Source organism: Mytilus edulis, chromosome 1, assembly GCF_963676685.1.
Source record: "Mytilus edulis chromosome 1, xbMytEdul2.2, whole genome shotgun sequence".
Classification (NCBI taxonomy): domain Eukaryota; kingdom Metazoa; phylum Mollusca; class Bivalvia; order Mytilida; family Mytilidae; genus Mytilus; species Mytilus edulis.
The window spans coordinates 72,630,851-72,645,306 of NC_092344.1; the positions used below are offsets into that span (position 1 = coordinate 72,630,851).

Consider the following 14,456-nt stretch of genomic DNA (forward strand, 5'->3'; position numbering starts at 1 on the left):
ATTTTGAATTATTTAGTGAAAGAACATCATTTCAAAGTGCGCATATGGTACTATTTAATCCAGGTTCTTAGGTCGCACAGTTGCCTTTAATTTCTTACATTCACTTCATTTGAACGTAATGGACTGTTTTCTGATTTGCAATTATATGAAATAACTTTTGTATGTGGTAATGCATAGCTGAAAATTCTTTTTTTTTAGATTTTTTTTATAACCTTCATATTTACGTTATGGTTCAAAGTAAGCTTAAGCTCCTCTGGACTGGGTGAGTTTTCTTGCACAATAGTAAAATCTTTAAACTCTAGCACTTCACGTCGTCCTAACCACAACGGAGCATTCTAAGAGAAAAATATCATATTTAATTTGATAACTTCTATGAATACAACCTTATTCAGATAAACTTAAGCAGATGAGTAAATAAAATACAAATGAGAAAAAAAAACCCACTTTATTATATGTCCCACAAAGTCTTCAAATAGAAAACGTATTATTTTATTTAAAGTCTTTATTCAAACCAATACATCTAATATAAATTAATAGTTTACAGTTTTACAATAAATATTCAATAGATATCATTTTTAATATTTAATGTAGAATATAGATTTGTGGTAGAGATGGACATTTACCATATGATAAATAAGAAATAAAATACTACATATTACGTAATATTTGTCGTCGTTTTAAATTATTTACCTTAATTATAATTCTTTCGTATTGTGAACTGATAACAACTGCTTTAAGTTTGATGTTTTTTTGCCAATACTATGTATTGTTTATTAACATAATCGTCATTGTAACGTTCTAATACAAAATATAAGTTTTTAAAATGAGTGAGTAAGATATTTTGTCAGATCTTGATCTTTAAGAGAACCGTTTAATTTGTTATTGACATATTTTGATTAACTAGACTATCACCGAAGACTTAGTTATTTTTATTTTTGATTTTTTTCACATGACAATATCTTACCCTATTCAACTGGTCCAACAAAACAACAATAGGAGTGTTGTGGTCATTTACCATTGTCCAGAAATCAACAACAGTTTCTTCTAGGGGACATTGAGTTACTAAGATTTTACTGTCATGTGTATATCCCTGTAAAGACAATAACATTGTATTATGCATGTATACCAACACATGGGACATTGCACTGTTACCGTAAAATAGATACAGACATGTTAGTGATAAATAATTGGATCATCCCATTAGATTAATACATGTATGAAACTGATAAAAAAAAAAAATATCTAATAAATAATGAATCACTCTGTGTTTTCTAATATCATTAATATAGGGTTAACAAAATAATTCGCTGTGTTGTTAACTACAAAAAAGTACAAACAAGCAAAACAAGATACTTGTTGAATGTATATGTTAATTGTTTGACAAGTCTTAAATTTTAACAAACATTAAAATTATATAAAGATATTTACAGTAATAATTATAGTAATTTATGATATATAGATTCTACCACTGCATCGAGTGTAATCCGATATTTATCCACTCGAGACAGTTAAATGTTCAAATTTAAAACGCGAAGACTGCCGAGCGTTTTAAATATTTAAAATTGAACTGTCGAGAGTGGATAAATATCGTATTACACGAGATTTGGTGCTGGAATCTGTTTCTCTAATGATTTTCAAACAATACAAAGGCAAACTTATTCCTTCTTTGCGACTGATCTGCAAAAAGATGTTTTTCTTTCTATGTGACGTCATCAGGCATGGTGGCCTTTTTTTATGCCGTCACAATAGGAAATTCAGAGGAAAACAAGAAAATTCGACGTCACAATCGGATTTTAACTAAATGAAAAACTGAGATCAACCGAACCACACGTTTTTTATACAATGGGTGCAGAAAAGAATAAATTGACGAAGAATTAAAGAAATGATAATAAAGATGAAAATAAATTCATATTTATTAACAATTAATATTTGCATAAAACCTGTTTCTATGTAGAAACAACTCTTCAAATAAAAACTTTTGGTAATATAACTTTCAGTTCTTATCCTCCTTCGATGTCAATTATTTGGCCTTGAACGCTCCTGATTAAGATTAATCAAGAAGAACGCATTACATGTATAACGTATTGTCTTCATTTTTAGTAGTAACGTTCAATACGCTAACAAATAGTCCAAACCTAAACCTGTATTGCAATATGTAGTAAGAGGGACTGATATCAATTTATCTCCTCAATAAATCCTTGTATCTGGCAATATGTATGTTTTAATCTTCTGTAAATCAATTATGACAAAAAAGTTTACTCACGGGAATAATCACTGCATTGATGTAGTCATTACGTGTTCTTGAATATGACATGGTATAAGGTCTATATCTGTTGTCTAAAACAAAATTATATATGTTCAATACCGAATTGTTTGAGCTCTATTATTTTCTGCAAAAATACTGTTCAATTCTTAATTTAGTAAAGTTGAAGAAAGGAACCATCAATTCATCCTTAAAAGTAATATATCTCATTGATTTTATTTTAGTTTTCTATCTCAGACACAATTCTTTTTAACTAAAGATAACAAATAAATGTCACATATGATTGCCAGAAATATCGCACATTTCAATTGAATAATGTCAAGTAAGCAGCACAGAAATAAAAATATAAAATATACAAATAACAAAGAACATTATTTAAATCTTGAAAAGAATATATTTGAACGGGATATTCTATATCTGTTTATTTATGTGTTATTAGGTCTGTTGTGGAGAGGTGTCTCATTAGCAGTCTGGAAACTTCACATATATTACCAATATCCATAAAATTATACGACGAGACTTTATAACGATTTTTTTCTTCTTCTAATAAACGACAAAAAATATTTTTGTTGACGACATTGTTAAGTTTAAAATTTACTGTCTATGGCAATGGTTTTTCATTTATTTTATTGATAAATAATACATTATATGCCAATTCTAAAGGTGGACTCCATAAAAACCGACAAAATCAAACACTATGAATCTACGAACATGTTAAAAACAATTGTCATATTCCTGAAATAGAACAGGCATTTCGAAAATGGTGGGTAAATAGATATACAAAAATGTGGTAAGAGTGCAATGTGACAACCCTTCATCCAAGTCACAATTTATAAAAGAATTCCCTGGTTTTATTGCTAGAATTCAGATTCAGTTTATTATAAATGTTATATTGTTAATATCGTTTTCCAGATTATAATAATAAATGAATAAACTACATGTGTTCTTTACTCACGTGGAAATATTTTCTTTATCGAATTTTTCGATATATTTTCTTTTGATGTAGCAGCAGAAAATGCTGATGGAGGATACACAGGTCTTAGGGTTTCCAATCTCTAAATCAAAGATATAATTTTTGACAATTGGTTAAAGTACCGAATTTAAGATAAATTGTTGTTAAGGGGAGCATTTATATACTTTAGTTAACAAACCGTATGACATTTCCCCTAAATTTTTTTGTTAAAAACCATTAAGAGTAATATATATGGTTCTTACAATTACATTTAAAAACACCTAGAGGTAGCAGCTTTGTTTCATGTTAATTCAAGTCGTTGGTAAGCGTGAATTTTTTTTTATTCATGAAACATTCGTTCAAATTCACTTTTCATGACTAGGACTATTAATTAATCAGATATACCTGAAATTCGAGTTTATGAAGTTTTTGATTTTGTGGTAATTTTTTCTGTTCTTGATCCGAAATATATTGACAGAACTCTTTCTTCGGTATAGACGTCTCTGGTACAGTAAACAGTTCTAACAAGGCTTCAAATATTGCCTCGTATTGTTCCTGCAAATTAAATACCTCCAGGTTATTATCTCTCTGAAAACAGTTCATTTCATTATATTTTCCAGTTTAACTTATCAATTTTATCGAGTTTTATTAAAACTCACAAGGTCGATTCGATTGCTGTTGTAAATTTAGTCCTTCCTCTGAGAGTAACACATTACCAGAAGCCATTTTTCATAGTGGACATGAGTTATCATTGATATGGTCATAACTATAAATAAGTCATAAAAACCTTTTGAAATTCTTATCATTTTCTAAAAATATTTTACCTAAGCTTTATTTAGGAAAACTTTTCTGCAGTTTAAATAGGTAATGCTCTTCAATTTTGTATTATGTTTGGTCTTTTTGAACAATTTTGATTCTAGAGTCATCAATGAGTTTCTTTTGTATAGACGAAACGCATATTCTGGATTTGTTTTTAAAAGCGTCCGCGTAGAGACCGTGTATATTCAATATAAGGTTATTAGAGAAGCTGGACTTATTTCAATACATGTTTAGTACACGGAGTTACGACTTTTGCACTGTTTGATTATTTAAATGTATTGAAAGTTATGTTTAATATTGTTATATCAAGGTTGTTGATATTTAATTGTTATTGCTGACATATTTTTTTTGTGCAGACGAATAGAAGTATGGTCTTAAAATTGAACGCTTGAACACTTTAACGTAAAAATAAGAAGATGATGTATGATTGCAAATGAGACAACTCTTAGTCTAAATTTAAAAAAATAAAGATAGTCAGTACAATGAATTTGCTACATATTGCACTAGTGACCTAACACGATATATACGGGGTCAGTTAGTTTCATATGCGGTTCGAGCTTCGCTCTCACTCCTCATGGAATGTACGTACCCCGTATATATCGTATTAAGCCACTAACACTATGTAACTAACAGTACATGGCGACAAATATTTGAATCCAAAGTATAAGTTGATATAACATCGCATCACATTATTTTTCTTTCTGGAAAGCAGATGGCCAAATGAATGACTATGTTTCTGTCTCTTTTTAAACCATTAATATTTTGTTTCACTTGTCATTTCTCATTTCTCAATAAAAAAAATATTTAGAACAAGCAATAATTTAAATTTTAGATTAAATAAAATAAATTGGAAACGAGTAACAAGTCATGCGACTTGGCTGTCAAACTGTGTTAATGATATTTGTCATATTGTACTTACATATGTTTGAACCATATTCATTCTGTCTTTTCTCATCATCTGTATATATTCCATCACATTTATATAACCAACTTTCTTTCCATTTTCATACAATGCATCTATAGCTATAAATGTCCCTGTTCGTCCAATACCAGCACTTTATAATTCATTAAGTATTTGTTATATGTTATGACAAAATACAAAAACTTCTTTAATGTAAGTTCACGTAAGAAATAAAACATAACAAGCCATTTACAGATATATAGTTTATATTTACGTAGATCAGAAGAAAGATTGATTGCAAAAACATTGTTCTTAACTATTATAATTACTTGAATGTTAAAATTGAAAATGAAAATGGGGTTAGTTATTTTATTTGTTTATCCAATTTCTATCTCAAGACACAGGTTATACATATTCCAGTTCAAATTTTACCTATATAATGTTATATGAGATTGCCTAACTGATAAAAATAAGTTACCGACACCGGTTGTTTACTACTCTCGAAAGTGGTAAATACTCAATTGTCGTTGTTTCGGTTTTCCTATGATTTCTAACATTTCTTTCTCAAATTTAAAAATGATTTGGTAAGAAGATCCTGACCCCTCAGACAATGCCAACCTCATGTTGCTATGTCCATTGAAGGTCCCTTTTGGTCACAAAACTCAAGTATTTAAATATTTAGACATTCTTGGTTTTCAAAGCTTTTGTGTTTGAACTTTCGTATTGGTTTTGATTCATGAACATACCTGCAGTGTACAATAATCGGTCCAAGTTGATTACATGTTTTACTCATGACGTTTCTGTAAAAATTGACCACTTTGATGCTGTCTGGAACTCCATGGTCAGGCCACTCAGTAAAATGAAAATGATGAATTTCGCGTTCTTTCTCGTTCTATAATAAATACAATTGCATATATTGGTGATTTTGAATCTGTTCAAAGTTTTGATTTTTCTACCCTATATACCACTTTGCCTCATATTCTTATTAAGAAAAAATTCACATCCCTAATTAACTGGGCATTTAAAAAGTCGGAATGCGAGTACATATGTTCAAACTCTTTTAGATCATTTTTTAGTAGCAATAAACAAAAGAACTATGTCAATTGGACATGCTTTGATACTATTTATGCACTTGAATTTTTACTTGATAACATTTTTGTTCGCTTTGGAGATTCCGTATATCGTCAAGTTATTGGAATTCCAATGGGGACTAACTGTGCACCACTTATTGCGGACCTGTTTTTGTATTGTTATGAGTTACAATTTATGACTAAAATTAGCAAAGACCCATCAAAACAACATTTGATACAAAAATTTAACAATACTTTTAGATATTTGGATGATATATTGGCTCTAAATAATGACGACTTCAGTATGTATACTAAAGAAATTTATCCTGTAGAACTTACTTTAAATAAAGCTAATGATAACAATGACCACTGCCCTTTCCTCGATCTTGATATCTATATCATAAACGGGAAGCTTAATACAAAAATTTATGATAAAAGAGATGATTTTTCATTTCCTATTGTTAATTATCCATTTTTAGATGGTGACGTTCCCTTGTCACCATCTTATGGTGTTTATATATCTCAACTTGTACGATTCGCTCGTGTATGTAACAATGTATTAGATTTTAGCGAGAGAAATTTATGTATTACTGAAAAATTATTACACCAGGGTTTTCGATATCACAAACTGGTCAAAACATTTACTAGATTTTATCACCGGTATAAGGAAATAATTCGTAAATATAACTCAACATGCAGACATCTTATACGTTCAGGTATTTCACATCCAAAATTTTATGGAAATATTCTTTATAAAGCACAAAAATGTCAGTATTCTCCTCAGAAACTAACAAAACCTTTAAATAGACTTATTAAAAGGGGATATAGTTACGATACTGTTGTCAGGTCATTAAAGATTGCATATTTTGGCTTTAACATTGATTCACTGATAGGGTCTTTGCATCGGAACTAAACACATTTATTTCTAAAAAAAACAGTTGTTGGCATGACACGGGTTATGTTCTTCTCATATATTTTATGATAGTATGATACTAAACCCCTAACGGGAGGGATTGTACCTGATATTCATATGATGAAGACATAATCTTTCAATCAGTTTAATTGAGGTCTGGAGCTGGCATGTCAGTTAACTGCTAGTAGTCTGTTGTTATTTATGTATTATTTTCATTTTATTTATTTTCTTTTGTTACATCTTTTGACATCAGACTCGGACTTCTCTTGAACTGAATTTTAATGTGCGTATTGTTATTCTTTTACTTTTCTACATTGGCTAGAGGTATAGGGGGAGGGTTGAGATCTCATAAACATGTTTAACCCCGCCGCAATTTTGCGCCTGTCCCAAGTCAGGAGCCTCTGGCCTTTGTTAGTCTTGTATGATTTTAAATTTTAGTTTCTTGTGTATAATTCGGAGTTTAGTATGACGTCCATTATCACTGTACTATTATGCATATTTTAGGGGCCAGCTGAAGGACACCTACGGGTGCGGGAATTCTCGCTACATTGAAGACCCATTGGTTGCCTTCGGCTGTTGTTTGCTCTATGGTCGGGTGGTTGTCGCTTTGACATATTCACCATTTCCTTTCTCAATTTTAAACTATACTGATGGTCCTAGCGACACATGTATATACATAAACATATAAACAGGTTTTAATATTTCAATTTGAAAATCTTTTGATCAGCGTAGGTAGTGACAAAAAAGCTCGAAATCAAAAGTGATCTTACAAAATGTAGGACAAAACCAACTGATTGTTTTTTGCTTTTTTTTTATTATAAATATGTGTGGGAGAGAGGATGAAGATACCAAACTCATATCTCGTTAATAATTGAGGCGAAAATGCTACATTTTGATTTAGCCCTAGAGCATGAAAATACTGGAATGAAAGAGTCTTAGACGGGAAATAACAATTAATATATATTTATGCAGATTCGTCAAGTTTAGGGGCTAATTACTGTATAGTTTGTTAAACCGTTTTGCAGACAATATAAATGACTTCATATCACATATTTTTCATCACCTTGATATTTTTGTTCGATACTTTGAGCAATCTGTACACATAAACTGTATGTTCTCTTTCTTCTTTCATTGTCACTACATAGTTGCTTACTACCATTGGTGTATTAACTATTTCAGGCCAGTACATTTCACATTTTTTCTGAAAAGAATGTATGAAAATGAATAAAGTGTCAATATCAAAGCTTTAGATTTTTTTACATTAATACCACACGTGTTTAAAATGATTGTATTTATGTCTTTGAGCATTTATTAGACAAAAGATTCCTTGATAATACACTTATTAGTATATATAGAAGATGTATATCTGTTACACTTTTTTTTTAATCATCCTCAAGAGAAAATATCGTCATATTATATGTTACCTTTTTATTTTCTTCAAGCTGTGTTACCATCACTATTTTCCCAACATTTTCTTGCCATATCATGTGCCAGAAATCTCTCATCGTAACTTGTTTTGGACCTTCATATTATGAAATACATAATATTAATAGTTGCAAGTAACGTAAAACTTATCTTACAAAGAGCAAAATAGTATAATTCTTAGGTAAATTTCCTTTTCGCTTCGATGTTCACCATAGAAAATATAGTTTTGAATATATTCGACAAAGTAAAGTGAAGGCAAAAAAGAATTATAAAAAAGAAAATTGGAAAAAAACCATAACATGTTAAAACCCTTATATTTGAAATTAAATAAAATACTAGTATTTTAAAAAAATAATAATATGTAAATACAGTTACATACATTTTAAAATAGCACGAACATGACTTTTTTTAGTTACCTTGTGATGCTATATATGCCTTTTCCTGATTATAGTTCTACAATGATACACATTGAATTACAGAAACATGGGTAAGTTAATTTTTATATTTATTTCTGATATGCTATTTTGTTGACATTAGCTTGTTGTGTAACATATGCTGTTAATTTGTAATATTCTTTACAAAGCACAAAAATGTCGACATTCACCTCACAAGCTTATAAAACCTTTAAACTGACTTATTCGGAAGCGATATATTTATGATACTGTTGTTAGGGCATTAAGGATTGCATACTTAGGTATTAATATTAATTGATTCACGCATAGAGTATTTGCATCGGAAATGAACACATTTATTCTAAAACTCATTGTTGGTATCATACATATCAGGTTCGTCTCATATATTTTATGATGGTATGATACTTAACCCCTAACCGGAGGGATTTTGCTTGATTTACATAGGATAAATACATATATAATTCAATCTTCAATTTTGGTCTGGATGATGTCATTTTGCCTATTTTCTTTTGTTACCTATTCTGACATCACAATCGAACTTTTAAACTGAGTGTTACTGTGCGCATTGATGTGTGTTTCTTTTTTATTATGCATTAGTTAGACGTACAGGGGATTATGTTGAGATCTCACAAAACATGTTGAACCTAATCCTCTTTTTGACATATTCCCCATTTACATTCTCAATGTTATTATCTTAATTCCCCGCTAAAATACAACAGTAATTAAGAAGCTAAGTTTAAAAATTTCTTCATTAAAAGTTGACCTTCGATGATTTAACCTTTTCTGTTAAAGTCCGTTTGTGTCATTAAGCTTCTAACGTTTCTGTATAATCTAACATTCGTGTGTTTTATGATAAAAATAATCAAGAACAGCACACTGGCAGCACGTTACTCCTATGAAGAGTTTATTTCAAGTGTTACACTGGGGTCAATACCTCTGCTGAAACTGGATAAATGGATTCTCATCAGATCCTCACAATATTCCATCATTGACCTGCGAATGTTTTGCTTTTTGAGCGTTTTTAGTAAAAGTAAATATAGAAAAGCGTGTCGGAAGCATATAATTTATTAATCTTATTTTCAGTTTGTAGAGAATAAACTTATCAGACATCATGCTTCTACGTATACTCTACCAAAGGCTCTCTTACAATTCAAAAACAAAATATAACAAATCACAACAAAAGATATAAAACACACAGTGACTATAGTATATACATGTGTTTGTCTATTTATATTCCTAACTAGTATTAAAGCATATACTTTAAACCTAAACAGAGTGTTTTTATAACCTTCTATCATTATCCAAGAACTACATAACAAATAAGTAGCTGTCTCTTTAGTTAGTATGAAAATAATTCATCTTACAACTTAACCAGTTTTATTTGAACTTACATCAATATAACTAGCATTTATATAATCATGCTTCGTGTCGCCTTTCAGAATAACACGTGAATGGTCATCTGCCAAAAAAAAAGTATAAATTAGATCACGTCTATTCTGTAATTTGTATAACGTAGAAGGTTGACATTCAAATACAAGTACCTATATTTCGAACAAATATTATAACTATAAATGTGAGTTTGAAATAGGAAAAAAAAACCCAGTGATTTTGTCGTTTGACATTTAATTTGGTCTTTTTTGGCAAGGCGTTGTCAGGTGAATTTTTACCTATGAGTTTGAATGGTTTTTTTCTTATTTTAAAGTCTTTACCTCTGTTTTCAAAACTCCAAAATTTGAATCATAATTATATCATGTTATTGCGGATTCCTTTATTTTTATGTTTTACACCCCTGGTGTATTTTTGAAATGATGTTTTTATTAATAAAATTGTTCCGTTGGTGGAAAAAAATCATCGTTATAATGGACCTCACAAACTTATTGATTACTTTGTAAATTCTAGAATCCGATTCCTATCTTTGATTCTTGTAAACCTTGAAATCATAGTTAAGTGGATGTGTAAATAAAAGATAAAAATGAATAAAATAATTGATAAATCATTATTTGTTTTACATACATGGCCATGTTGTAAGAAAACGATTTTTTACTTTATTCTCTGCTTTTGAACCTGCAACATGTGCACACACTAGCCCTTTAGGTAAAACCTACAGATAAAAATAAACACAAATGCATGTCAGGTTTAAGAATTTCATTTCACTGAACAATTCACTAGTCGAACTTTACATTGTATAACGCTTCAGAAGAGAAATTACTGAGTAAAATTAACTGTAAGTAAATATAATTTGTCTATGAACACATATTTTCTTACCTCATACTCTTTCTTAAAACCCTCGTCTTTCTGTTTCCCACTTATAGCCTCTTTCAGATCTTCAATAAGTATCTTGTATTTGAAAACATTGTGTTCACTAGGTACATTATTGTACACGTTCCCATCTTCGTATTCTTCTATTTGGAGCCCATTCTGTCTTCTAGCTGCCAAGGACACATTTACCTCCTGTGCATCGAATACTACTGCTGCATTTACATTCGCATAATTGTTTCCCGTATTTGTTTCTGTCTTTGTATCTTTAAATATATTTTATGTTATTATATGTATATTCTTTGGAATAATCATAAACTTCTTTCATATCGTCATTATTTAAATCTGTAACCACAAAATGGTGTTCATTTTTTCACAATAAGAATAACATAACAAAAAATGACAAAAATGAGAGCAAAATATGCAAACAAAAGCAAAAAGGCGAATATGCATTGCAATCATAAACAACAAAGACAATAAGAGCTAAATAAAACCAAAATACAACACATAAAACTAAGATATATAAAAAATAAAAATAAAAAACAACATCACAAATAAAAGGTACACATGTAAAAAACCAGATTACACTCCTCTCATACCATTTTTTGCTCCTGACAATAAAAAACAATCTATGATATCGTAATAGCGAACATAGCGTCCTTTGTAGACGGGCGCGTGCCTAGAGTGTAATATTTCTATCTTGGTATCTATAATGAATTTAGTTACACTTCAATTTAAACTTCAATATGATTATTATTGCGATCTAAAATAGAAACTTGTCATATAAGGAAAAAAAACACGTCATCACACTTGATTTTATCCTTTGAATATTTACCTTTTCGCATAAAAAACCTGCGTCTGCAAATAAAGAAACTAAAATAAGCAATGTTTTCTCATATAATTGAAAATATTACAGCAATATCATGTGAGTAGGCACGTCACAAATGTCCAAACTCGTTAAGTTGACTTTAATTGACATTTAATATGCACTTCAAGTTTGTAAACACATTTTCTTATCAGCTCTATTACAAGAAACCTATATTACTTGATGTATTATAAATTCAAAATATATCAATTTCAGAAATTATTTTTCTATATATTGATACGTCTGCAGCAAGATTATATGTGTAAACTAAAAGATACTTTTATAAAAATAAATGACATGGTACCATCTTTGCAGTCAACCTTTGTGTTAATCCGACAAAATCTAAATTTATGTTAACTAAGAAAGATAATTGATTTATTTCTGAATGTCGATGTGTCTGATCGGAACGACGTGTAAGAAGATTATTATTCAACTTAAATTTGTAGAATAGGAGAGATCAAGATACCAAAGGGACATTCCAACTCATAAGTCGAAAATAAACTGACGACACCATGAATAAAAAAAGAAAAAGACTAACACACAAACAATTGTACACAAAATACAACGTAGAAAAGTAAAAGCTGAGGAACAAAACCTATACAAAATATACGGCTGCTATAAGGTACTCCGGAAGGGTGTCTGTTATCTAGGTTCATCCATATACAGGAGGAAATGCCTGTACAAAGTCATGAATATGGCAGCTGTTGTCCATTCGTTTGATGTGTTTGTGATTTTGATTTTGCCGTTTGATTATGGACTTTCCATTATGAATTATCGTCGGAGTTAAGTATTCATGTGATTTTAATGTTTTGCAGTGTTTGCCGTGAAGTACTGTCTGGGTATTGTCCAAACCGTGGTTTTCTTATTGGTAGAAAGTATGTTAACATTATCAACATGAAACATAAAACAGTAATTGCAAATAAAACAAACTCGACTTTTTCGTGTTTCTTAGTTCGTATCAAGTCAAACGACATGATAAACGAAAAAAAATTACGAAGAATGTTGGTTTTGAAATTCTTCAAGTGAAGTATCGACGCGACAAACCCTTTTGTGTGCTGAAGCAACTAAAGGAAACAAAATATATATCAATCAGGTTGATAGTTTAATCTTTTTATAATTTCAATAACAATTCAGTTCAATTCAAAATACAAAAAAAGGAAATCTATAGTCTTTTGTTTTATTTGCTCTATTGCATTAACACTAGATCTTACTTGTACACTATAAATGCTGCCACCAATATAAATACTATTATAACAGCAGCAAAACCACCACCTATTGCACCTGCTTGAGAAGATTCTTCTGACTGCAATGCAGATTTAACTGAAAATATTAAACCATATATTATATCCAAAGCATTTTAACAAAATCCTGGTCACTACACACTACACTATATCCTGTGTATGAATGACTTGTATAAATAAAACAAGTGGTACATTGTACATGGCATAGTACTTATAAAAGAAAATATAAACAACCAAAAACTAAACATGTAAAAAGCAATTTTGCTTATATCGATTTAAGAATATATCTCCTGGATAGAAATCTGGAACTTAATGTAAATACGAAATAAGCATCTTTTTTCGAGAAGATGCAGATTTTTCTCTCAAATGGATGAATTCAGTTGCGCACATAAATGTCTTTTCGATGATTAGCTGAAATCTATGAAGCAATTGCGCATTTGAAATTGTCTCTTATTTTATTAAAGGTTTATCATAAACCATTGCTTACGTTCATTGTTTAACAACAATATAGTTCTAACGGGAAAGTTTAAACTGAAAATACATTTATTGAAGACGAATAATAGGTAAAGATTTGAAATTACACAGTGCACAAATGATCGCGGAAGTGATATTTAAACATTTGCATGCTAACGAGTACACAGCTTGCACAAAGTATAAAATCAAAACATTGAAGATATTACCGTAGTGTAAATAATTTTCTAACCTTCATCGCATGCATCGCCACGCCATCCTTTTGCACAACCTCCAGGACAATTTCCTGTAAATGCGCTACAATTCCCAATCGCACAGTTACATAATCTTGTGCAGTTGTTACCAAAATATCCTTTGTCACAGGCTAGGAATATGAAAATAACGTTAAGTGTATTGATGAAAAAAAATACATATTTTTTATAGAGAAGTAGTATTTTTACTTGTTATACTAATGTGGTGTTTTGTTTATAGAATACATTTGCTGCTCACAGTATTTAATGGAATGAATGAACATTCAGGAGCAAACGTCAAATATTCTCAAAGTTACGTAATGCCCGGTTAGAAAGAATTTTATTAATGCAACTTTCTCTTTGTCAAAATATCACTGAAAAGAAGGATATCTTGATAATAATCAAGCATGATTGTGATAAACAACAACCAAATAGTTGCGTTCCTTGTATTTTGTTTTTATCACGATATTTTAAAACTAAAAAGATTGTTATGCTTAATTGTGTTCTGTATATTGATATGGATAGTTTGTAATTATCAATATCTAAAGGACTTTTGAAGACAAGAACCTTGTTGCAATTACTATTTCGTATAAAATGTAAATAAACTGAATCATTTGGTTGATTTGTCTCCATGTTG

At 30.0% G+C, this 14,456-nt stretch overlaps 1 protein-coding gene across 1 annotated transcript in view; it reads right to left on the minus strand.

Annotated features, from left to right (window-relative positions):
• The window catches only part of LOC139482671 (receptor-type tyrosine-protein phosphatase epsilon-like), a 38,680-nt gene that overhangs the window by 4,072 nt on the left and 20,152 nt on the right, over positions 1 to 14,456 (minus strand). The window contains exons 8-23 of the mRNA XM_071266728.1: positions 13,822 to 13,953; positions 13,089 to 13,197; positions 11,848 to 11,870; positions 11,022 to 11,278; positions 10,770 to 10,857; positions 10,148 to 10,215; positions 8,760 to 8,796; positions 8,343 to 8,440; positions 7,982 to 8,119; positions 5,682 to 5,827; positions 4,954 to 5,089; positions 3,621 to 3,770; positions 3,219 to 3,318; positions 2,264 to 2,337; positions 965 to 1,090; positions 225 to 335 (exon numbers count right to left, since the gene is read on the minus strand). Of these exons, the coding sequence (XP_071122829.1) occupies positions 225 to 335; positions 965 to 1,090; positions 2,264 to 2,337; positions 3,219 to 3,318; positions 3,621 to 3,770; positions 4,954 to 5,089; positions 5,682 to 5,827; positions 7,982 to 8,119; positions 8,343 to 8,440; positions 8,760 to 8,796; positions 10,148 to 10,215; positions 10,770 to 10,857; positions 11,022 to 11,278; positions 11,848 to 11,870; positions 13,089 to 13,197; positions 13,822 to 13,953 (1,793 nt within the window). The remainder of the gene's footprint in view (positions 1 to 224; positions 336 to 964; positions 1,091 to 2,263; positions 2,338 to 3,218; positions 3,319 to 3,620; positions 3,771 to 4,953; positions 5,090 to 5,681; positions 5,828 to 7,981; positions 8,120 to 8,342; positions 8,441 to 8,759; positions 8,797 to 10,147; positions 10,216 to 10,769; positions 10,858 to 11,021; positions 11,279 to 11,847; positions 11,871 to 13,088; positions 13,198 to 13,821; positions 13,954 to 14,456) is intronic.